A 24,531-nucleotide genomic window follows, 5' to 3' on the forward strand; every position below is an offset into this window, starting at 1 on the left:
AGGGATGTTTTTGTTATTGCTGAGCAGTGCTTACACAGAGTCAAAGTCTTTTCTGCCTCTCACACCACCCCACCAGCAAGTAGGCTGGAGGTGCACAAGAAGTTGGTAGGGGACACAGCTGGGCAAGCTGACCAAAGGGAAATTCCAGAATGAATTCCTTAGTTTGCTTTGCTTGCATGTGTGGCTTTCTCACTTTTACTCTTCTGATTCTCTCCCTCATCCCGCTGCAGGGGGAGTAAGTGAGCAGCTGCATGGTGCTTAGCTGCCAGCTGGGGTTAAACCATGACACCACCCTTAGGAACGTGCACATGGACTGAAGAGGGGAAAAACAGATAACTTTTGATAAAAGGAGCTGTGGGTCCTCCACATGAGGAGCAAGCAGTCAGAATTTCCCTATAGGGAGAATTCCCACCACTCTTCTTTCAGGCTACGTTAACCTTTGAATAGCATCCCAAAATGCCCTATGGTATCAAAACATATGAGCTACACGATTTTTGCTCTTTTTCTTTTGGAAACCTTTTATATCCTCTATATTTCCCCAGACTTGGAAGATCTTTGTTCTGAAGCCTGCAGTTTATTGGGTATGATCAAAATTTTAGTGATCGCAGTGGTGGTGAGAGCAGACTAAATTTTATGCATTTCAAAACCAACACTCGTATAAAATTATTTGGAGAAATTTCTTAGACAACTACAATGACAATGATTAAACTCCTCTAAGGTGAGAAAGTGCCTTCTGTTCTGCTTTTGTATAGCCCCTTCCTGGGATGCCCAGGAACTCCCACAAGACAAATAAGAAATAATAACTCTAATGCTCCCGCACTCAGTTTTACAGAAAATCTACACCATGCTGCCCGATACCCCAAGGACACAAATAATTTCTCATTGTTCTCATGACTCACTGCAATATTAAAGTATTGCCACACTCAAACCTTTCAGCTCAAATTTCACTGACCCAATCATAAAAAAGGATTGGGCTGTATCCAGGAGCTGCCTTTGAGACAAACACTAGAGCGACCAGCAGCAACGGAACAGTTAACAGTGCTGCCATAACCATGCAAGTGGTGATAATAGGCTTCAACACTAATCCCCTATTGAGCAGACTGGGAAAAGCTCATAGTTTCTTTGGTTCTCTTGATCCAGTCTGGCTGCTAATTCAAAACATAGTCATATATCAGGTTGCATTGTGAAGGTCATACCCACAAGGCCAGGACCATTTCCTCTCTAAACAAGAATGCTGGCTCAGAAAATATGTTCAAATGCATACACAAATCTAAGCAGTTAGGATGTCTGGATCTCCCACCCCCATGGATTGGTCACAAACATTGTATATAGGATGTATCAATGTTTTATTTCAGGTGAGCAGCATGCTTTTGGAATGATCCTTCCAATTGTCCCCATTTTGTCACCACTGCACCTTGCGGTGATCTTTGGGCACACAAACTCAATTCTGTCCTGGTGAAGCTAAACTGAAAGATGCTCCACAGAGACTCAAGGGCATTCAGTCTGCCAGACTGAGACTGGTCTAAAGCCAACCCCCTCAAATTTATTCAGCAGCTGTTTGCTTCTACAGACCCATTCACACTGTTTCCCCCTACAATGTTAATGTAGATGTAGCCATAGTGCCAGTCACCTTCCTAGACTCCCAAGTGTTTTCCATGTCAAACACACACCAAAAGCTAAGTGATCTTCAGTGTCCCATGTTCTCTTTCTTTAAGGGAACCAAAACACCAAATCTCACCTTAGGTTTTGTGAGGGGAGGAAGAGGGGAAGGGAAGAGAAAAAAGGAACGAGGGTGCTGCTGCCTGCTATTTCCTTGGTTATTTAGACTGGGAACCTGAGAAGCTGGAAACAAAATACCTTCAAAGATACCAAGGGTCAACTGTTGGTTTCCTGGGGGCTGGACACACTATTCATTTGTCATTTGGCATCAGTGTTCCTCGGAACAAGCCACTGACTATCACCATTAACACCATACATTCAGCCAGCAGGGGCAAGGATCCACTTTACAATTTGCGCTTCTAATTTACTGGGGTGCCTGGAGCAACATCCTGTTTGATAGGAAAAATTACGCGGGAATAACAAGGTTGATTTTTCTCTCCCAGTTAATGTCTCCTGTATTAAGGTTACCTATCCAAAAAAAAAAATCAGGATGTGTCTTCACAGTCTGTAGTACAATGTCTGAGCTATGAAACCTAGCTAAATGAGTTCAATGTGAAACAGCTCTGTGGAATTTCTGTTGACTTCAGACCACCAGAAGGTATATTTTGCCTCTTTTTACTGAAGCAATGCAGTCCTTCATGAGTTTCTTGTGCTGTCACAGAACAGGCTTAAAGTATTTCTTAGTGCCTAGTACTGGGGCTGCTGTGTCTTCTCATCTATTCCAATAAAACACTCAAATGCAAGCTTAACTGTAAACACAAGTAATTCTGTTAAGGCCAACAAACCAGACTACTTTCAGAGCATCTGTTTTAAATCCAGTCTCTGCTTTTTTTCCTAAAAGATTTTAAATTGCAGAAGTCTACTTTTATTTTCAAAGCAGCATATTTTATAAAGTTACTCATGGGAACAAGAACTGCAGCCTGGCTTACTGTAACCCCCACTCCTTTCCCTCCATGTCCTAAACAGCCACCCTCACGTTCCCCTTCTACTCAGTCTCTCTGACACCCTGAACTCATTTTCCAATGCCTAAAACTGTGCCACCAGGGTTACTCTACATGCTCAGACCTCCCATCCAGTCCCTTCTCACATCACCAACATCTGTGTTCCCAACGTCCTTAGCACATGACCTCTCTGGTCTTAGCCACTAAAGCAACACCCTTGCTCTCTACAATGCCCCCTATCATTACTCCAAAAGCCCAATGCACAACATTGTATGTTTTACCTGGTTTTGTTTGGCTTGCTATCTGGGCAAGGTAAAATATTGCTATTGGAACTAAAATACCTGCTTAGTGCTAGGCACGCTTATCCAAACAGGTAAGGGCAACATTTTACCAACATTTCACTTTGTGGGGGCACCAATTTGAGTCTGTCGTCTTTACCAAGCCAAGGAAAAACTTAAGAACTTCACATTTTTAAGGCCTCTGATCCTTAGAGGAATATGACTGAAACTGATCTACCATGTTCAAAACTTAACAGAGAGCAAAGAGTTAACACAGACTTCAGTCTAGGCAGCAGGACTATTTCCATAGGAACCAAACCAGGTTAAAAAAAAAATGCTAATTTTATACTGAAGTGAAACAATCAGGTAAAAGTCCATTGAAACCATTTCTTATTACTCTTATGTGAGACTGGATTTACTAGACGGAGATGCCAAAAATATGCTAATACAAATGGCTGAATACAGCTTCCAATACACACATACACCCCCCCCAAAAAAAAAAAAAATCTTCTGGGACAACTCCAGACTGCCTCAGTCTATAATTATTGTTCATATCAAAATATCCTTTGGCTATACAGGCAAAGTCATTCTGTTTCACGGGGTTTTTAAATGATTCATATTCTTGACTTGTAAAACCTCTCATCTGTCACAGATTACTCAAGGACTCGCAAGAGGAAACCCTGAAAATATTATGCTGTTTTTACACAGGAAGTATTTTCCCAAAATCCAAATGACTTTAAAATGAAAATATCTTGAAATTGCAAGAAACTGTCAACAGAAAGCACTCCCGTATCTCTAATGACGAAAAAGTGAGGGCCAGGACTGCAACCAACAATTCAGGAGCAGAAGAAACCTTGTCGTAAATGTAAACCCACTTTAAGACTACACTCAATGGAGCTGTATTAGCTCATTATTACCATTAGCCCATATTACCCTAATACCTGCAAGTAAAAAAAAGCAGCAAGAAACCAAAGGGGAAGGGGGACTTACCTATGAGATACATTCCGATCCAGTCCCCTGCATCCACTTCCTCCTTTATATCCCAGTATATGACTAGGTCCTGTGAATGCCCGATGGAGTAGTAGGAGCTGCTGACCATCAGGGTAGACCGGCTGTCTGAAGTGACAAGGTCCGTATCACTGGTAGACCTAGGAATGGTGACCGTCTCATGGGAATTGTTCCTGATGTCCATGTTATGGAACTGGTCAGGGTTATAGCTGTATCTGAGAGGCTCTTTGCACCGGCGCCGATTTTGTGAGTTCCTAGATGGAGACGCCATGGCTGCCAGGCCCAGGAACCTGTTTTGGTACAGATTCTACGAAGAAAAAAAAAGAAAGGATAGTATTTACAGTATTACTCATTTTTCAGTGATGTCAAAGCTCAGGAAACATAGTACATCAGAATGAGAAAGCAGCAGATCTTTTTCGATTTGGCATTGCAAAAAAAGAAAAAGAGGCATGAAAAGGTGTAGCAGGAAACATAGTGCTAACCCAACTCCTACTCTGTAATTCTTGCCATGAAAACAAGTGCAAGAGCAAGCCTTGCACCACCAAGCTCAGCCACAACTGGCAATAAGGAAATTAATAGTAGCTGGCTTCCTCCACGTTAAGGCATGCATCCAGACACAAACATTGCAACTATCAAACTGCTAGGGAGTCATTCTCTTTTAACATCAGGCAATAGTCTTCCCACTTTTGACACTTGGAGTGAAGTCTTCTCCCCAGTAATTCTCATTACATTTGCAGAGGAACCTTTCTCAAATCACAGTCACCCCAGAGACTGTATCCCATCTGGAGAGACTGGTTAGCAATGAGTAAGAGCTCTTCCTCCCTGCTGGAGATCTGAAGAGTGAGCACCATGAAAACAGAGTTATCCCTGTTACCAAAACAGAGATGTCTTCACTGAAGTATAAATACAGACTAAGTGTTGCAGCATCTCTCAGTACAGCTGATAGCTTCCGATGCTACTGCTCTGCTCTGTTTTTTGCAGTAAACTAAGATACTGCACATACCTGCGTTCTGGTACGAATTTAGGAATGCGCTAAACAATTAATGGGAGTTGAGGAGGCTACTGCAGAGTAGTCATCATCTTAGTAGTGGAAAAAATATTTAGATTCCAACCCACCCTCTTTGCTCAAGGCAAGCTGAGTGACTTGTATGAAACACATCATGGTGCGTGAGTTAAGAGCTCTTGTGAGTTGGCAGATGGAGAATGCTTACGTTATGACTGGGGTTAATTCTAATGTGAAGACATGCCCTGATACTGATCAAAATACTGGTTATTCCTTACTTCTGTGCTGTTAGGTTTTTCCATTTTCCTTCCCAGCTTTCCCTATTCTCTCCCTGCAGCTCTGCTATTTCAATCACTCAGCTTTTCATTATTCATTAGCCTTCCATTATCCGTCTGTTGCCAACCATGCTGTCAAGTCCGTTAGATACAAAACCAGACATCTTTCCAGTATGCTATGAAATGCTTTTCACATGATCAGAAGTCAAATCATCCTTTTGAACTCAAACAAATTAAGCAGAAGAAAAATCATAGCTCCTTTGTCCAGTCAAGCAGTTGTTTAACCCTGGCTTTATTAAGGCTATGGTAGCACAGAACAACAGTAAGCCCTGAAAAAATAAAATATTTTTTTATTAATACCAATTTTTGTGGAATAATTAAGAGACCTATTAATACATCTTAGGATTTTGTTGCACAAAAACTGTACAGAGAGCAAAAAAATTCAACTGGCATGTTTATACCCCTAGAATATGCTGTCACTTTGCAGACACTGCCCTACAATGCTTACAATCCAATGACCCAAATCCTCACTTACTGCATTAAACAGGGTTTACAGCAAAAATATCTCCAGCAGGGATGCCACACCTTATAGTAAGTGCTGGTGAGACTGAAGCAAATAATGCAAAAGGCTACACTAGTGAAACAGGAATAGAAGGAGAAAGGAAGTGCGGGGGGGAGCAAAGTACATGGTGTTGCATTTGCAATGCATCTAATCGTGTCTTTGCTGCCTCTTTTCTAACAGTTACATTTATTCACAGTTTGAAAAAAAAGTTCACTTCATAGTATAAAGACCGATATTCCCTGTAAACAGAAAATGCATCTTTTTTAAAATCAAAAAACAGGGTCTCACAAGCTTTAACATTTTCTAATCTGGGAAACACTTGTGGGCACGCACAACTACCAGGCTGTAGTCAGTAATTTAAAATCGATGGGAATTTCTGTCACTTAGCGAAGAAGGCATCTGCTGTCACAACAGTACTGGAGACGACTACTATTGGTTTTAAAATGGTGAGATCGCAATGCAAAGAACTTCAAGCCCGCTCTTCTGGATTAGTCTGTATGTATCATTAACACGGGCTCCTTTGCGCATAGCATGCTATCCAAAAGCTACTTCAGTTCAAAGGCAGACATTTTATTTCTGGTGACAAATTACTCCAGGGAGTAGTGGTTCTGCAGATACTTTCATTTTTTAATGTTAATGGCTGTAAAGTATTAATTAACTGCATACTTTCAAATTAAATTAGATTTAAACATTTAATTTTTTCGGCTTCGGCAAGACTTTAAGCAGTTTTAATGAAAACGGTAAATTCATCACAATGTTCTAATTCTATAAATTCCCATTTTCGTGTATGTTGATGCCAGTAGAACAAATGGCATACTCTGAAAGCAACCCAGAAGGCCGTGTTCTCCAGAAATCTGTCTCCTGTATTTCCACCATCGATTCTACACAAATACATTAATCTGCAAAAAAGAAAATTGCCAAACTGAAAAGATCCCAAATAAATGGGACAATACAGTCACACAATATCTGGATTAAATAATAGCATCAAAATGCAAGCTGTATGAATAAGTAGAAAAGAGGTTAGGGAAAACAGTTACTCCCCATTTTATTACCAGCTTTGCATGTTTTCCATGCAACTGTCTAAAGCACGCACATAGTCCCCAAGCCCTGGTGAGAGACTCCCGGCCACCATGAGACAACTTTAAAAAATTGCAAAGACGTCCTCTCTCTGTTTCATGGAAGCAATCTGATCTATCATAGATTCCTAGTATATAAAAAAATAATCCTTTTTAGGGGCTTGAGATTCGTGTTCATTCTCTCTATCCCTTTACAGAGGTGTGTACACTATACACATTAAGCTATATTCTCATTTCTAATATACAGTGTAAATTATAAAGCAAGAACATCCCAGTGGTGACCCAACAGCACAACAGATCAAGGCTGGTTGTCAACAGAAACAAATCCCTCTGTTGCTGGCTCAAATCAGTCACTCCAGAGCTGCTTCTACAGTCACTCTTTTCCATGGGTGTTTCCACCCATAGGCTCTCTCTCCCAAATGATCCCCAGGTTTCATTTTTCCACCCACTCCCCTCACTGCCTGTATGATGGTTAGTGGTGAGGAGAGCCTTTGCTGATCCGGGCGTCCATGCATGTAAGAGGAAAGGTGGTTTTCTCACATCTTTTAACCTTTTTCTCTCAGATTATCAGATTTTGTCCTAAAAGGGCCTGTCTTGCCACACTTAAGTACATCATGCATATGATATGCTCTACATGTGAGCTCAAGCTTGTCCTAAGTTGAAGGTGCCAATACTGCATTGGTAACTGATGTATTGCTTGTCTATTTCCTACCTCTGAACTTATCTAGGACAGGAGAAATGCTGCAACAGGGATGTACAATATTTCAGTTATATCAGAGATGGTCCAGTTACTTTAGTTTTCAACACCTGAAATAGCAGATGTAAAGGTCTTTCCCTTTACATTCCACATTTGGACATACATAATATGTAATACAACATGCATAAGTAATTTTCAGTTTACTGTACAGTAGACAAGATGTTAAAAGATCAAGAAATGCAAATATCACTACTGTTGGAAAACATAGGTTTTCTACTTCTATCAGCTACTCTAGCATACATGAGCATTCACTCCAATAAATTTAGTAATTTTTTTTTTTTTAGATCAGAAACAGTTCTTTTATGTACAGGCAGCTATGGCAACAAGTACTCAGCTAAAGAATATTAGTGTGCTGAACAAAACTAGCTAGAGGGACATTTTTCCCCTCTCACTGGCACTCCCTCTGATTTTCACAAAGGTCTGGAAAGCTTTGTCTCTAAAGATCTACCAGACACACAAAAGCCCTACTCAAAATGAGATTTTTGGATGGTTTTCTGTGGGCAGAACTTGCTTCTTATCTATGTCACTTACTTCATGTAATGAAAACAAACATCAGAAAAATTAATTTGGGGTATTCCCCCCCCCCCCCCCCAAATAAATGCAACTGCAATCTCTTACAAGGGAAAGTAGGAAGGAGTGGCCAAAAGGAAATGACAGACAAGATCTGATTGTAAAGAAAATTCATCTCAAAAATGTACACATAGAAAATCTGTAATCAGTAAATACCAAGAAAAAAATCTTTCACAGATTTTCTTCCCACGTTGTCTCCTTTTTACACTCACATCTCTCTCCTTGCCCAATTGCTATTTAGCACTGGGAAAGCAGAGTGCTGTTGTCACCACTGCCTTTTCCTTCACCACCTGAGAAAACCATACCACCTCCCTCTCTGAGACAAGAATCCTCTGGCTGGAAGGCCTCACACTCCGTTATTGCTAGCTGAATTTCATCAAAGGATTCAGAGCTGCCATGCAGCAACTTCTGGAGAGCTGTAGGGCTTAATGTTAGGGATTATTTTTTTTTATTTCAGATTATTTTAAATCATGCCAGAAAGGTACATGCTTTAGCAAAAGAGAGATAGGTCCCAGCTAAGCATCTGCAAGAATCCAGCTCAATTCTCTGTTCAGGCAACTCACAGCTGTCTTTTAGATACTTGGATTGACACCAGTTACCTCTTACTGCTGCTTTTTCAGAGAAGATGTATTTGTGTGGGTCAGGATGGTGGTACAAAAGACTTTTATAGTCCATACCAAAGACAGTACATGATTGAAATACAACCCATCACTAGAGCATTGGCAGAGGAGGAAATTAAAGGGAACAAGGTGATAATATCAGCCAGCATGACAGTGGACTCAAAGTAAGGCGTATGAAGTCATTCAGATGGCTGCAAGCATCATCACAACCAGAATTTCCAGGGCAAGTACCAAGAAATACAGTGAGGTAGCTTTGTATGACAGGAAGCTTGGGACACACCACATTTATCTCTCTGAAAATTTAATAAGCTGTAGTAAAGTCTGACATCATAGGCAAATCAGATGTGGAGTCAGTCTCTTGGTTACTCCACCAGAGATGAAGGTTCTCCTGATAAGCTTTCAGCCTTCATTTGCAAGGCTTACATGTTTTGTAACAGACAAGAAGGAGCCAAGACAGATTTAAAAAAAATAAAATTAGGGTAAGCTGGTGAAAGTGGTAAGTTATGAATGCAAAAGTCTTCTGATCAGCTTTCAGAAAGGTAAGATCACGTGTGTCAACAAGGATATTGTACTTACAGAAATATAAGGTAGTAATGGCCTGTAAGAAAGGTTTAATTGGCTGGATGAGAGACAACATGAAAAGGTTTTAAAAACCTGGTCACAGCCCAGGTGTGAACACCCAGAGCAAAATCCTGAGGCTGGGCCAGAAAGAAGAGCAGCAAAGCAGTAGCGCATACAGTCATCAAAAGGTGACGTGATGGGACTCTGCAAGCCAGAGCTTTGAGGCAGACCTTTAACTTGAAGGTGAGCCTACCAAAAAGGCTTTCAGTATGTAAAACTGTTTTATTAGAGCATAAATGAGAATCAGGTAAGTTCTGAAAGACAGGAAACTCAGCTCTGTTGGGCAGAAGAGTAAAAAAGCTACGTGAAAGCAAAAAGATATGAGAATGAATCTCATGTTGCTCCTTACAGAGAAGAACTTTCCCCTCCAGACTTGCTCTCAGTGCAGAAATATGAAGTCCTCCTCAGAGGCAACTCTCCTGCTTTTTACAGCCCTAAAGACTTGTTGCAGGTTCTGCTCCCTGTTCTTCCCGGCAACCTTTTCATCTCCACTCCCACCGCAGGCCTACTGCTCTCAATCTCTTCCCCATCTGCTCCCCCCCACCCATAGCCTAGAAGATCCCTTAGCTGCCAGTACTCAGCAGCTTTCAGGTAACATACGCTCTCCCTCTGTCAAAGTCAGAGCCTGGAAAAGGTAAATAAAGTACATAGATTTCCTCCTTTTCGCCTAGGGACGGTCTTCTTAACACAGCACATGGTACCTGCAGAGCAAATTGTCAACCAAGAGAACACTTGCATTTTCCATCACTGTGGGTGCAGTACCATTGACTACACAAAATGCAAGGCAATGCAGAGGTAAGAAGAAATACAGTTCGAAAAGCAAGCTATAATCAAGGTTACAGTTTCAGCTATCATAACTGCCCCCCATCAACACACTCCCACCTATCACAGCTATTTATTTATCATCATACGAGAAAAATCCCTTTGGACATTTGAATTTTGCAAGAATTGTTAGTCTAACCCTTAACACAAAAAGGATTTTTAAAGCATAGCTTATAGTACAGCCAAATCCAGTAAACAAAGCCTTACAGTGCAAGGAGCTATAAAAAAAATCTCCAAATGGTTCAGCATCTGACTTCCTGAAAACATAAAACCCAACATGAAAAACATCAAGCTTGGGACTGGAGAATGCTACAAAGCCAAGGGATTTGGAGAGCACAGAGAACTTTGTAGGATCCGACCATTTATTTGAGAGGCAGAGGAATGGCTTCTCAGAGCTCCAAAGGAATCATTTAATAGCACGAGGGAGTCACAGGCTTCCAGGGTCTACTGACACCCTTTTCCCTGCAAGATACTCCAGAGCGTAGAGATGAAACTGCTGCTTTTGGGAAGACTGAAATGAAGGCTGCCTGCCATAACAACACTAAAGAACCTTCAGTGCATTTGTCTCAACGTTGCACATCTATGGCACTATATATATATTTATGCCTATAATAAACACTAATCGGAAATCAAAGCCAGCAATGGGGCAAATGGATGTCATTAGGTAGTTCATTTTTCCATTTCCTGACCTTTGTGCATTTCCAGTCTAGCTGTACTGCTATGTTAATGTATCCTCTTACATTTAACTTTGCTTCAGTGATGTGCAAATCATTGCACAAAGTAGAATCAAAATCAAAGAGTTGACCTCAAGGTCAACCCGGCAAGGTTCGGTGCCAGTGGCTGGGATTGATTCCCGATGCAGGCCTATTAGTCATAAGGCAGCCAAAGCTAGCAGCACAGTAACCAGAGGTACTCTTCATATCTACGAAGAAAAAGTACAATTAAGAGCAGTCCACATTTTCTGAGAGCACTTAAACAATCTCCTGGGCGCAAGCAGATGGAAGTTGGAATATGGGGTAATGATTGGAGGGAAATTCTTGGAGTTCAGAAAAAGAAAGGAAAAAATTAACAATGTTTTTTTTCTTCTTTTTCCGGAAGAAGTAAAAGAGTGCAGTCTAGTGAACCCAAGAGAGCATGCTGAAAAATACACAGATCACATTTCCAATTAAATGATTCCAAGAATCAAGATTGGTGCTCCTGTAAGTATATAAACCAAAGAAGTTTCAAAAAAAAAAAAAATGACATTTTACCAGTTTTAGATGAGATCACTCCAAGCTTCTACAGTGTAGACTACTGTCCTGGTTTTAGCTGGGAGGGTTGATTTTCTTCATAGTAGCTAGTGTGGGGATATGTTTTAGATTTGTGCTGGAGACAGTGTTGATAATATAGAGATGTTTTTGTTCTATGGGCTTATTGTTGAGCAGTGTTTACACAGGGCCAAGGCCTTTGCTGCTTCTTGCACTGCCCTGCCAGCGGGATGGCTGGGGGTGCACAAGAAGTTGGGAGGAGACACAGACAGGACAGGTGACCCAAACTGACCAAAGGGATATTCCATACCATACAACGTCATGCTCAGTTTATAAGGAGCTTGGGGGAAGGCGGGGGGGGGGGGGGGCGCGTCGTCGGCGTTCGGAGTGATGGCGTTTGTCTTCCCAAGTAACCGTTACGCGTGACAGGGCCCTGCTTTCCTGGAGATGGCTGAACGCCTGCCTGCCCATGGGAAGTGATGAATGAATTCCTTGTTTCACTTTGCTTTGCTTGTGCGCGCGGCTTTTGCTTTACCTATTAAACTGTCTTTATCTCAACGCATGAGTTTTCTCACTTTAACTTTTCCAATTCTCTCCCCCATCCCGATGGGGGGGGGAGTGAGTGAGCAGCTGCGTGGTGCTCAGCTGCCGGCTGGGGTAAAACCACGACAACTACTTATGTCTAACTAAGAGCAATTAATCTTACATTCAACACATTTGTATTGACACATTGATAATCCACTCACAGCTCACTACATAAAGCACTGGGAAGTTTCTGCAACAGAATGCAGCTAAGAACAAAATTAATTTCTCCTAAATCAGTAGCAGAAAAACAGTCTTGTCTCAGCAGTTTGGCACAGCAAGGGATAAGAAACAGCCATCAGACTTACCCGTTACAGAAAAAAGATCTGAAAACATTGCCAATATTTTTAAAGGACATATTCAGGTACATAAGAACAGGTGAACGTGCAATATGGCCCGAATATAAAATCTGACAAAGATAACAGTAAGGAAATAAAATAAAAGCATCAACATGGTAACATCTTAAACCAAGTTAACACTGCACAGCTCCACTCTGTTCTTGCCACACTACAAGATTAAAGAAATAACCTTAGGATCTGCTCATATGCTACTATCAAATACTCCGAAGTCCACAAAGCATGCCTTTGCTGGTGCTTTACAACGCACAGAACAGGAAATTTACATTTTTTACTTTCTTGGTTTTAAACATCAGAAGCAGGCAGTACCAGACAGAGGTAGGACAGTGACTACCTCTCAACAGGTGCAAGATGAAGCATTCGTTGGTAGGAGAACAAACCCTCTCTTAACAAGCATCCTCATGTCCATAAAGGCCAGTGTGGACCATGCCAGCTTCACAGATACACAGTCCTAGTGACTGTGGTGCCAAAGACTAAAAACGTCCGTTCCTCATCTTTTCAAACCTGAGGACAATATTTATGAACAACAATCATTGCCAGAAGAAAAGCAATCATTCTGTACCAGACACTGTACCGGTTTAATCCGCTATTTAAACTAGAGAAGCATCACTCGCAGCAGAGAGTTGTCCCAAAAAGCCTGTGCGCCCCACATCACACTATTTAAGAATCATCACTGCATTCATCAGGTCCACTGCACAGCTGGACTCTCCTGGAATCCTAGGAACACTACCTACTCCAAAGGGGTTTCAGGAGGGAGGAGGTAAGAACAGGGACACTCTTCTCCTCTGGCGGATAAAAACATTGCTGTTCTGTGAAGTGATCAGCTGATACTCCTACTGGGAAGCCCTGACCATGCTGGATGCCCTGTTTCAGGTTCTGCACAGCACACAGACATCTCTTACCTGATGGATTTTTATAACCAGTGCCTTCAGTTCTTCAAGTACTTTGTCTGTGTAAAAGATCAATGTCTTTAATAGCACTAACAGGGACCCAGATTCATCCAACTCAAACTTCGAGTACTTGAGTCACTTAATTTAGGAATGCAGGTTCCCAAGACTCCGTGTGTACTCAGAGGGAAGCAACAGGCTCCTCCTGAAAAAGACTGAGACCCAGTAAAGCTTTCCCAGAGAGGATTCAGCTCTGCCTCTCTTCATCACCTTTTTAAGGAGCTGATGACTGTTGGGACCCTAGGTTAGGCATGTTAGGTTAGATAGGAAGGAGGCAGACCTGTGTGTGAACCTCTCAAACTATAATATTTTATATTATGTAAAGATAAGTCAGCAAAGCACTCCTGAGGGTGGCAGAAAATGTGTATTGTAAGTACATTCAGGCATGTGAAATAGAAACATAAGGCATATTAAAAAAAAACATACTAAACTACTACCCAATTATTTAAGAATAGTCTGATTTTCTAGGCAACTATAAAATTTCAGACTAGATGGCACATCCAGAGGAAGTCAAAGCAGAGAAAATAAAAAATAGTATACTGTATACCCTTTATGTACACATCTTTTCAAAAGTGTAATACCTGTAAACATAGCAGAGGTTTACAGGAAAAGCTGTGAAGACATCTTGCAAAATTTAAGAGACTACTAACGAAATGATGTAGAGCAAATGTGAGTTGCAGAAAGATCTCCAGTAATGTACAATGTTTCCCAGAACTGTCAGGTATAGTTATTTCTCTGCTCAGAAGCAGTCCCACATTTCCAAAATCTCTTCCCCAGAGTCCAAAGAGTCCTCTGAAAACTTTTTGCAGAAAAAACCTCTTAATTTCTTATGATATGTGACAGTTATGGAAATCCCACCATTCTCTACCATTAAGAATGTATTATACCTTCCACTATGACAACTATTTTGCTAAAAACCAAAGCTTGTACGATGTCTGTAGCGTATATTGCTACCAAATAGAAGAGTTGCCTAATGTATTACATAGGTATCAGGCATAGCTTATTATGTATAAAACATACACACAAAAGGCAACTGAAAGCAACCAAGCACAGATATCAAAAGGGAAGTTTTTAATATTAAACTCCCTTCAGACACAAGCATGAGTCTTTGCAAACGAAAGGTTCACATGCTATGTATCAAAGGATTTATTCTGCAGAGCTCAGATCTACCCATGTAGCATTTCCACCACACTTTCCTCTCTGCCTGGCCACACCTGTGCACAGCACAAACGGATCCGTATACATACACAAGACGTTCATCATTGCTATGACCTGTAAAATTTCTATTGACACCATGAGTGCCATTCCCTGCAAGAGCTGCATATGGCTTCCCTCCTGCCTCCCTCTATTCCAGGCTGTCTGCAAGGTCCCTATTCCACTGTGCCACGTCCCTCACATCACAGCCCATGCCGTATTCCCAGGTGATCGTGTATCTTCCTCTCCTCCCCATCCTTTTTTATTCTTGGGACATATCTCTTTTTCCTCACTTAGCAATATTACCACCCTCCCCCCACTCGTAGATCGGAAGGGATAGGGCACCAGGCATCACTTGCTGTACCAGCCATGGGACAGGCACTGGATTAACGTGTGGGGACAATAACACACAAAACCCAGGAGGGCTGGAAGGAGGCTCGTGTCACTCGTGGTGTGACTGACCCCCACTCCACAGCAAAGAGAACATTTTAAATCTATTTCATCCATTGCACCTACACTCTGTCATGCTTCTTACCCCCACTGTATTTCTTTAAGAGAAAAGTGATTTTGAAATGTCAGTGTCCTGACCTCCTCAGGCAGTGAGGCAGGGCTGAAGCAGGTAGGTATTATTAGCAGGCTGTTGAGTATCAATGCCTACACCAACAACTCCTTTGATCTACAAACAACAAACCAGTTTCTCAACCAGACACCAGCTTCAGAGCATGCCCTCAGCTCCATCTTCTACTTTTCAACGAGGCCTAGAATATTCCCTGACATTTTAAAATTAATTGGCTACAGAGTTCCTGTTATTATCATATTACCTCCAGACAAATGCAGAAATGCCATCCAGTTGAACATGCTCGATCCTGCTTCCAATAAAATTTAAGGACAAAACTCCCCCCGACTTCAATGTGGAACAAAGTGACTCCGTGAAGCAATGGAAAACCCATATAGATGTCAACAGCTGCAGTTAACAAGGGCTAATCCAGACTTGGAAAATCAAGAGTTCATATTTTAACTAAAACGCTTCAAACATTCTCATCCACGCTACAACCTATGCTGTTGGAAAACACGTTAGTCAAACATGTAGAGCAGCAAGTTGCATTTTAGGACACAGATCACAGCAACTACTCTTAGAACGAGATCTCAAAACCCAGAAGCAAATCTGTCATTTGATGGGTTAGGATTAATTTAAAATACAATCATATTTTTAGAGCATGATATGTGAATGTTTTTTCCTATGCAATTATAATAATATAATCAAAAATATTTTTCATTTTTTCAAAAGAAAATATACCCCTCATGGATTTAAACTGGAACATCAGACACCGAAGCATTCATCATTACTGCATGGGTTTTGTCCAACGTCACTGGAAGGCAGAAAGAAAACCGCTTGCAAGTATTAAGAGTTCGACTGCCACTTTTAAGCATGCTTGTTCTCAGACTGGCTTATGTCTGTATAATCTTGGGAAGATTATGACAACATCCTCGTATTTTTGTAATTAAATTTTTTTTAAATATAAATATCTAAAGTTCATTATGTGTGGTTTTGTGGGTTTGTTAAAGAAAAAGCTATTATAACAAAGGTTTTGAGGATCCAGTGTTCTTATTTTACACTGAAAAACAGTAACGGAAAACTGATTTATGCTTAGTAATGCCTCACATCCAATATTTTACCCAGGATATGGAGAAGGCTGAGGTACTCACTGACTTCTTTGCCTCAGTCTTCACTGGCAAATGCTTGAGCCACACTGCCCAGGTCACAGAAGGCAGGGACTGGGAGAACGCAGAACCACCCACTGCAGGAGAAGATCAGGTTCGAGAATATCTAAGGCACCTGAAGGTGCACAAGTCCATGGGACCTGATGAGTTGCATCCACGGGTCTTGAGGGAACTGGCAGATTAAGTGGACAGGCCGCTCGCCATCACATTTGAGAAGTCCTGGCAGTCTGGCGAAGTTCCCACCGACTGGAAGAGAGGGAACGTAACCCCCATTTTTAAGAAGAAAAAAAAAGGAACACTCAGGGAACTACAGGCCGGTCAGTCTCTCCTCCGTGCCTGGCAAGATTATGGAGCAGACCCTCCTGGAGACTATGCTCAGGCACATGGAAAACAAGGAGGTCACTGGTGACAGCCAACACAGCTTCGCTAGGGGCAAATCGTGCCTGACAAACTTGGTGGCATTCTATGAGGGGGTTACAGCGTCGGTGGATAAGGGAAGGGCAACTGATGTCATCTACCTGGACTTGTGCAAGGCATTTGACACTGTCCTGCACGACATCCTTGTCTCTAAATTGGAGAGACACAGATTCGATGGGTGGACCACTCGGTGGATAAGGAATTGGCTGGACGGTTGCACTCAAAGAGTTGTGGTCAACGGCTCAATGTCCAAGTGGAGAACGGTGACGAGTGGTGGTCCTCAGGGGTCGGTACTGGGACCAGCACTGTTTAGCATCTTTGTCGGCAACATGGACAGTGGGATCGACTGCACCCTCAGCAAGTTTGCCGACGACACCAAGCTGTGTGGTGTGGTCGACACGCTAGAGGGAAGGGATGCCATCCAGAGGGACCTCGACAGGCTGGAGAGGTGGGCCCGTGCAAACCGCATGAAGTTCAACAAGGCCAAGTGCAAGGTCCTGCACATGGGTCGGCGCAATCCCAAGCACGACTATAGGCTGGGCGAGGAATGGATTGAAAGCAACCCCGAGGAGGAGGACTTGGGGGTATTGATTGATGAGAAGCTCAACATGAGCCGGCAGTGTGTGCTTGCAGCCCAGAAAGCCAACCGTGTCCTGGGCTGCATCAAAAGAGGTGTGACCAGCAGGTCGAGGGAGGGGATCCTGCCCCTCTACTCGGCTCTTGTGAGACCCCACCTGGAGTACTGCGTCCAGCTCTGGGGGCCCCAGTACAGGAGAGACATGGAGCTGTTGGAGAGAGTCCAGAGGAGGGCCACAAAGTTGATCAGAGGGCTGGAGCACCTCTCCTATGAGGACAGGCTGAGAGAGTTGGGATTGTTCAGCCTGGAGAAAAGAAGGCTCCAGGGAGATCTAATTGCAGCTTACCAGTACCTGAAGGGGCCTACAGGAAAGATGGAGAGGGACTGTTTATGAGGGAGTGTAGTGACAGGACAAGGGGTAATGGGTTCAAGCTGAAGGAGAGTCGATTTAGATTAGATGTTAGAAAGAAATCCTTCCCTATGATGTTGGTGAGGCACTGGAACAGGTTGCCCAGAGAGGTTGTGGAGGCCCCATCCTTGGAAGGGTTTAAGGCCAGGCTGGATGAGGCTTTGGGCAACGTGGTCTAGTGGAGGGTGTCCCTGCCCGTGGCAGGGGGGTTGGAACTAGATGATCTTTAAGGTCCCTTCCAACCCTAACCATTCTATGATTCTATGATTTTATTCTTGAAAATAATCCTGACACCATTAAAAACTTAATACTACTGATAGAACCCACAAGCCATAGTTTAAAGGAGGAGATTTCTCTGTTCCTGGGCAGGTAAAACTAGCCTCAGATATGTATCTCCAAATCAGATTTCTACTTACTGTTTCATCTTTATTAAAAGTTGTTCATGTTTTGATTGTATAAATCATAATAAATTGCTACTATAATTGTATTCATGAGAAAGCAAAGAAACCGGGCAAACTACCCCAAGAGGAAATGAGTAATTCTGGTATTACAGTCTCTAGTTGAGGAACAAGATTCAGATTTTACAAAGAGAACATGTGGTGGCTTTATCTAGGGCACAAAAATAATCCTACATGAGAGAACAGAAGCTGCGTTCAGGGACTCTGTTTTCCTCTGGATCACCATAAGATGATTGAGCTACGTGTTGAAGGTTTTCTGGGGAACTGCTAGCCAAGATTAGATGAAAGGTAGTCCAGTAGTTCCCACCTGGAAAACAAGTATGGGCATAAAGCAGATTTTCAAAGCAGAAACGCCCAGAACTGGACAACTAGATCAAGTAGATGAAGAACAACAAACTGGTGCAAGCTCCTCCAACCATATATAAATATAGAAGAGAGACAAGCCCCACTGACTACCATCACCAAGAGAAACTGGAGCTGCACATAGAGATAGGCAAGTCCCACTGTGACAGTATGATTTCTGAACTTCACCCATACTTACTTCGCTGCTAGTACACCTCTAATACAATAATTAGCTATTACTATGTTATATGACACAATCGTATGTACAGGTATGTACGTCTGCTGAGTTTCTAATTTACTTACTGCGTGAGTTTCTAATTTACTTTTTTCCCTTTTACTCCAGTTCAGAAGGGTGTGTTGTCTCATGTTCAAAAGGTCTCATGAGAGTTTTCAAAGAGGAAGAACATCTGCAAAGGTGACCAGAAAAGTCATATTTCACTCACCCACAGATAAAAGCACGAGAATGGTTCTGAATGAAGGCTCAAGCCATAGTTTCATTTAATTTTAATGAAGAGCATTGCTTAGACTTAACCTAATGCTTTTTTGCTGCCACCGAATCCTCACAGAAGATAAGTAATTACAGGTTTTAACACTGCACTTAAAGTAAGGTCCAAAGAAGAAAATTTTAAACCTATATATCTGGAAAGAACCCCTCTGTCAAGGAAGCGTCCTAAATCCATCAAGGATTAGGTTCTGGGGCATTGCAATAAAAGTCTACAGTTTAATTAATTAGTATTTATAGAAGCCTCCAAAAGGAAGCAAGTTGGAAAACTGTTTCTGCAGGCATTACACCTGGGTTCTGGAAGAAAGACTGAGATATGCACATCATCACGCAGCAAGGCTGCAGCCGTACCCTGCTCGGACATCTTGGTGTGGGACCCTGTTCTATTCTCATAAGGACAAGGAGAACTACCTGTTGTCCGATTCCGTGCACAAAGCAATGAAGCATGCTTTGGTCCACAGATGCTACTTTTAAATTGATGGTATTACTTGCTGGATAAAATGCTATTCAACTTGACCTTAGACAGCAAAACTAGAATGTCAGTGAGGTTAAAACTTGACTTTTTAACAGGTATTTCCATTAGGGGTTCTCAAGCACCACAAGAATTCGTTTGTGTGTAAGACCTGCCAACAGAAAAGACACTAATTTGACAAATTCATTATTTGTAACACATTAACTTAATGGCCACATACTAATGTTTCTGGTACTTTTTCTCTCAATGTTAGTGATAAATTAACTTGATTGCTGTATTTTTTTTAACCTTTAACCAGAAGCTGAGCGTTTGTATTAAAGACATTCAAGTCTGATTCAGAAAGCATTCCTGGAAACAAACAGCCCTGTTAGCAGTGGAATTAATGAAGCTGTTTTCCTGCAGAGCTCTATCCTTCATCACCACCAAATCTCTAATAAAAGTCCCAGCTTTTTCCTGTCCATTCCTCTGGAAAAAAAACCCCAAAAACAAACACAAAGAACAACCAAAAAAACCACCCGAAGCAAAGGTACAGACAATCCCAGCGACCATCCCGGCTGCTGGAGCAGGTGACAGACAGGTTCTACCTGCCTTTTCCCCAGCCCCAACTTGGGTTTCCCTCTTCTCCTCAGCTCCCGAGACCTGTAGAAATTTAATTATCTCAAAGACAACTACTTCTCTCTGTTTTGCTTGAAATTAGTCAACAGCTTCAAAAGTAATTCAGGTAAGGGAGTGACAGATAGAAAGTGCAATCAGAGAAGACTGACCAACCCAGGAAGCCAGGCTATAAAAATTATACCCAGCCTCACCGATTTAATTGATTACTCACACAAGGGAATGTCCTGATGTATACAAGTCTGCAGAAATAGGTGCTATGGTATTTTAAAAGCTGTTACAAAAATGCAACAGAAGTCTAATCAAAGCAACTACAGTGGGAACAGGATGTGAGCTAAAATGTAACACAGCACTATTTCCTTTCCAGCTCCATTCTTCCCAATTAGTATTTTGTCATGCAGAGTCCAGTTCGTTATTCTCATCCTCACAGAAAATTTTAGTTACAAATATACATTTTAGTACAATACACATTTATATTTTCTGTATGGATTTTGTGGCAGATTTCCAGCTTACTAGTAAATCTGGTGTGAATTTTTTCTCCCAAAAATATTTTTTCTTCAAGAAGCAAAGAAATTTGCAGAGGTGCAGACTTAAGTGTCATGAAGAGTGGACTAATTTAAATTGCAAAGTACAACAAAAATCTCATTTATATTTTTTGATTTTAAATTCCCAATGCAATTAAAGTAGATATTCACACAAGTCACAGATAACGTATTTGACAGAGCTTTCTCAGTGTATTGTAGAATATTTTTTCATTATGTAACTAGCTCTGTATATGATTTAATATTAATAAAATTAAACATTAATTGATTTTAATTAGTCTTTTATCATATAGAATTTCACAAAATAATGGATTTTTTTTCAACCAGTTTCTCTGTTGGCTTTAACAAGATGGGCCACATTTTGAGAATAGACTTAAATTTCCCAGTAAAATCAAAATATTCATGCACGTCAGAACCAAATTATTTCTGCATGTCATGCAAGAGCAAAGCTACAAAATACTATGGAAGCAGTGTAGGTGCCCAGTATGGAAATCCTGAAAGTTGTATTTTAACAAAAGAAATGATAAAGCCTTTTATCTCAGATTTTGTTAAAGGCCCATGAGTTTCTAGCAGACAACACTCAGTACAGCAACAAGATATTTTAAAGCAGCATCAAAATTTTAAAGGCACACAGTGCAGACGTTATTTCTGATGTCATCAACATACTGTTCTCCAGTATGGACAATGGCTTGCACATGTGGGTATGAAGCCGTGTAACACTTCTCAGTTCCTCTGAAGTGAATTCAGCCTAGGCGGGATCTCACACGTCTTGGATGCAATGGAAAGACTCCTGTTGACTTCAGACTTCGAAGCAGATCCTGTCCCATTGGGTTATTTGGGGTTCTTTTAAATTCCTAAATACTCAAGGTTAGATAGAAAGCATCATCTTCACAGCCTTCCATGATATAATGGGAAGAACAGCAAACTTACCACCAAATTTCCTTTCAAGTGCTCTTTTCCTATTAACTTGAATGATAGCGTTATTCAGTTGTGCTGGTTTTTAACACGTCTTTATTTCTGCTGGTGCCCTTAAACTCCCTTGTGCTTTCCTAAAGCTATAGTTATTCCCTTACAAGGCTGGCAGATAATAAGCAAATACAAAGAATTTTTCCTCCAATTAAACCAGTGCTGGAAATACGGACTGGCGTAAACAGGAAGAGGGAATTGTGCCAGAAATTAATCTATTTCTTAATTTCTCCATTAAGATATAACCATCATCCCAGTGAATATTTATATTACTCTAATTAAAAAGACATTAGAAGAGCAAGGGCTTTGGTTGTCAGCTCCACCTCTCCTCCTACCACTGCCTCCCATCTGCTGCCTTTGCTGGGACCTCCAGCACCTCACTCTGAGTCTACCGGACAAGCCAAGGCGTTTTCTTCCTGCTTGCAGGTTGGCTAACCACCATCCCTTTTACAACTAAATGGATTTTGGTGGATCTGTTGGCTCTTCTGCCTATCAGACAAACAAAGAGTTGTAAAGGTTCGAAACACACTTTTTACATCTTATTGGTTATCATTAGCAAAAAAGAAAGGCAACGTGAATGCATGAGGTATGGTATAAAACAAAGGGGTTGCAAAATGCTTTATTCTGGATATGTGGGAATGCTTTTGGCTTGGAAAGAGCTTTCAGCACAGGTTCTACCTATGTGTGCTGTTTTAGAAAAAAATAATTCCTATAACTGATTTTTTGTTGTTGTTTATTTTTGCTCAAGAACTACACTGCAAAGGAATGTTTGAAAGGTTTCTGTATCTTGAGTCCTAAATAAACCACAGGTAACAACTCCACACTAACAATGTTTGGCATAGGAACACCAATAGATCTTTTTTCCATAAGTAACTTGTGTGATTAAAATGATGAACTCCGTATGTGAGAAACTCTAATTAAAGGCTTTTTTTTAATAAAACATTTCCATGTGTCTTAATGTAAACACACAGCATACCACATGTGCTATAGTGTCCACAGATAGACCAAATATAACATAAAGCTCACACAGAAGCTGATTTTTATAAGCAATGGATCAATAGGAGCCCTCTTCCCTAACGAGGGGCCAAATCCAAAGGTTAACATGCTGTTCTTTGTCTCATCTAGAGACGACCTTTTAAAAGCCAGAAATGACTTGCAGAAGCCACCACCTACTAGAACACTAAATCGTTTCTAACTGAGACCTTATTTTGATTGTGCCATAACATTTTTTTTGGGAGGGGCTGTGTTTCTACCTTTTTATTCCACTCTTTTATAACCTGCATTGAGAATTGGGTGCTTGAATGAGGCTAACTTCTCTATATTGGTTATACAGTTACAGCAGAGAAAAGGGTGCTCTGAAATACCACCAGGAGAATGACTTTGTTGACTGTACAGGGTATATGTAGGGAAACTAATTAAAGAAACTAGATACTTAAACACAGGACTTTGAATAGTGCTCAGGCCTCCCCAAGGACTTGGAAGGGTCCTGCACTCCCCGTACCTGTCAAGTCTTAATACTGCTAACAAATACTGGCACTTATCTCAAATGCCTACATGCAATTCCAAAGGCTTATCTGCAAGGTCAAGTAAATGCCCTTGCAGGTACATACTGTTCATTGCCATAGACTAAATTGTGCATCTGGTTCGCTCTTCCTGAAATAGACCATGCTGAGACTGAGGGGGAAACAATTTTTTTTCTAATAATAATGACAATAAAGGCAGAAAAAAGTGTCCAGTAACAGCTGGAAACATTGTTATAAACTTAGCTCAACATGTTTTCCATAGGGGATGAGGAGAGGGGAGGTGGGGCAGGGGACTGAGGAATTACTTTCTTAAATTTAAGAAGTGTTTTGCTTTTTTTCCTCCATACATAGAGGAGAGTGCTAGAAACAGAGCCAAAGCTGCATTTTCAGTTAATGAATTTTGTCAATAAAAACTAGGCGATATACCTAATAGACAGTCCTTTATGTCAAGTACTTATGATTTGCATCACTTTGGTACATCTGAATACAGCTGGCCACATAGACTGAGGACCAAATTTATCTTAAACAGAAGTCTCCCCGAGGGGACAAAGCATCACAACCAGTTGAATATGCTGCAGCAGGTGGTTCATTTACTTTCTTTCTGCTGCTGTATCAGCTACCTCTTTCTGGCAGGATTCTTAGTGGGAGATATTTAATACAACCTCCAGGATTCCTGTGTGTTGTATGTAAGGGCCCAAATTCGTTAAGACACATAGGTAGCAGTGAGAGATGCACTTGTTTAAAACTTGGGAAGATTCGTCACCACAGATGAACTTGAAAATGCCACAAAAGAGATCTTTCTGGTGCCTAAGTAAAATATGGTTTTGCCCAGAAGTTAAACACGTATTATGCACTCTACTAAAAAAAAAAAACAAAACACTGTTCTTAAGCCTTTTGGTATCTCTTCTGTTATTAAACATGTCCTTCCCTTTGAGTATCTTCCCTTGAGAAAAAGCATGCAATCCTACAATGACCTGCATCACCTTTGGGGGGAGCTTTTTCATTTAGTTTTTGGACTGTGGCCTAATTGAAATACATTTTTTTCCAGAGTAATAAAAGAAACTGCCAAATACCTCTGAAGATGTACTTACCTGACACAATAGCTGCAAAATTCAAATTATTGTCATGAGAAACGTCAGGTGGTATACAGTTTTCACAAGCTAGAACATTCAAGGATTACTTTTCACCACAGAGTTAGAGTCTTCACCACATTTTGTGAGACTGTATGCACTGTATAGAGCAGACACACCCAGGAAAATTTCACACTGCATTTAGTGTAGAATACCACTGAGTTTGCAGCTACAGACAGGTGAAAGGAGGAGTGCTGTTGGACACGGTCACACAAATTCTTAGTTGTCGTCATCAAGTGACTGCACATATTTCCTCAGCAACTACAGCAACTGCTTAATTTGCACAGAGGCTCAAAATACACCCCACCCCCCCATACCCCCAGCAAAACTACCAGCGCCTG

General features: G+C 41.3%; 1 protein-coding gene across 6 annotated transcripts in view; it reads right to left on the minus strand.

Moving 5' to 3' along the window:
* Positions 1 to 24,531, minus strand: part of HECW1 (HECT, C2 and WW domain containing E3 ubiquitin protein ligase 1) — a 280,062-nt gene that overhangs the window by 187,498 nt on the left and 68,033 nt on the right. For all 6 annotated transcript variants that reach the window (XR_008575979.1, XM_054817599.1, XM_054817594.1 and 3 more), the window contains one exon: positions 3,869 to 4,193. Coding sequence is in view for 5 of the 6 variants with exons in the window: in XM_054817599.1 (XP_054673574.1) it covers positions 3,869 to 4,193 (325 nt within the window). In the remaining variant the exon portion in view is untranslated. The remainder of the gene's footprint in view (positions 1 to 3,868; positions 4,194 to 24,531) is intronic.

Source organism: Grus americana, chromosome 2 (genome assembly GCF_028858705.1).
Source record: "Grus americana isolate bGruAme1 chromosome 2, bGruAme1.mat, whole genome shotgun sequence".
Taxonomy (NCBI): Eukaryota; Metazoa; Chordata; class Aves; order Gruiformes; family Gruidae; genus Grus; species Grus americana.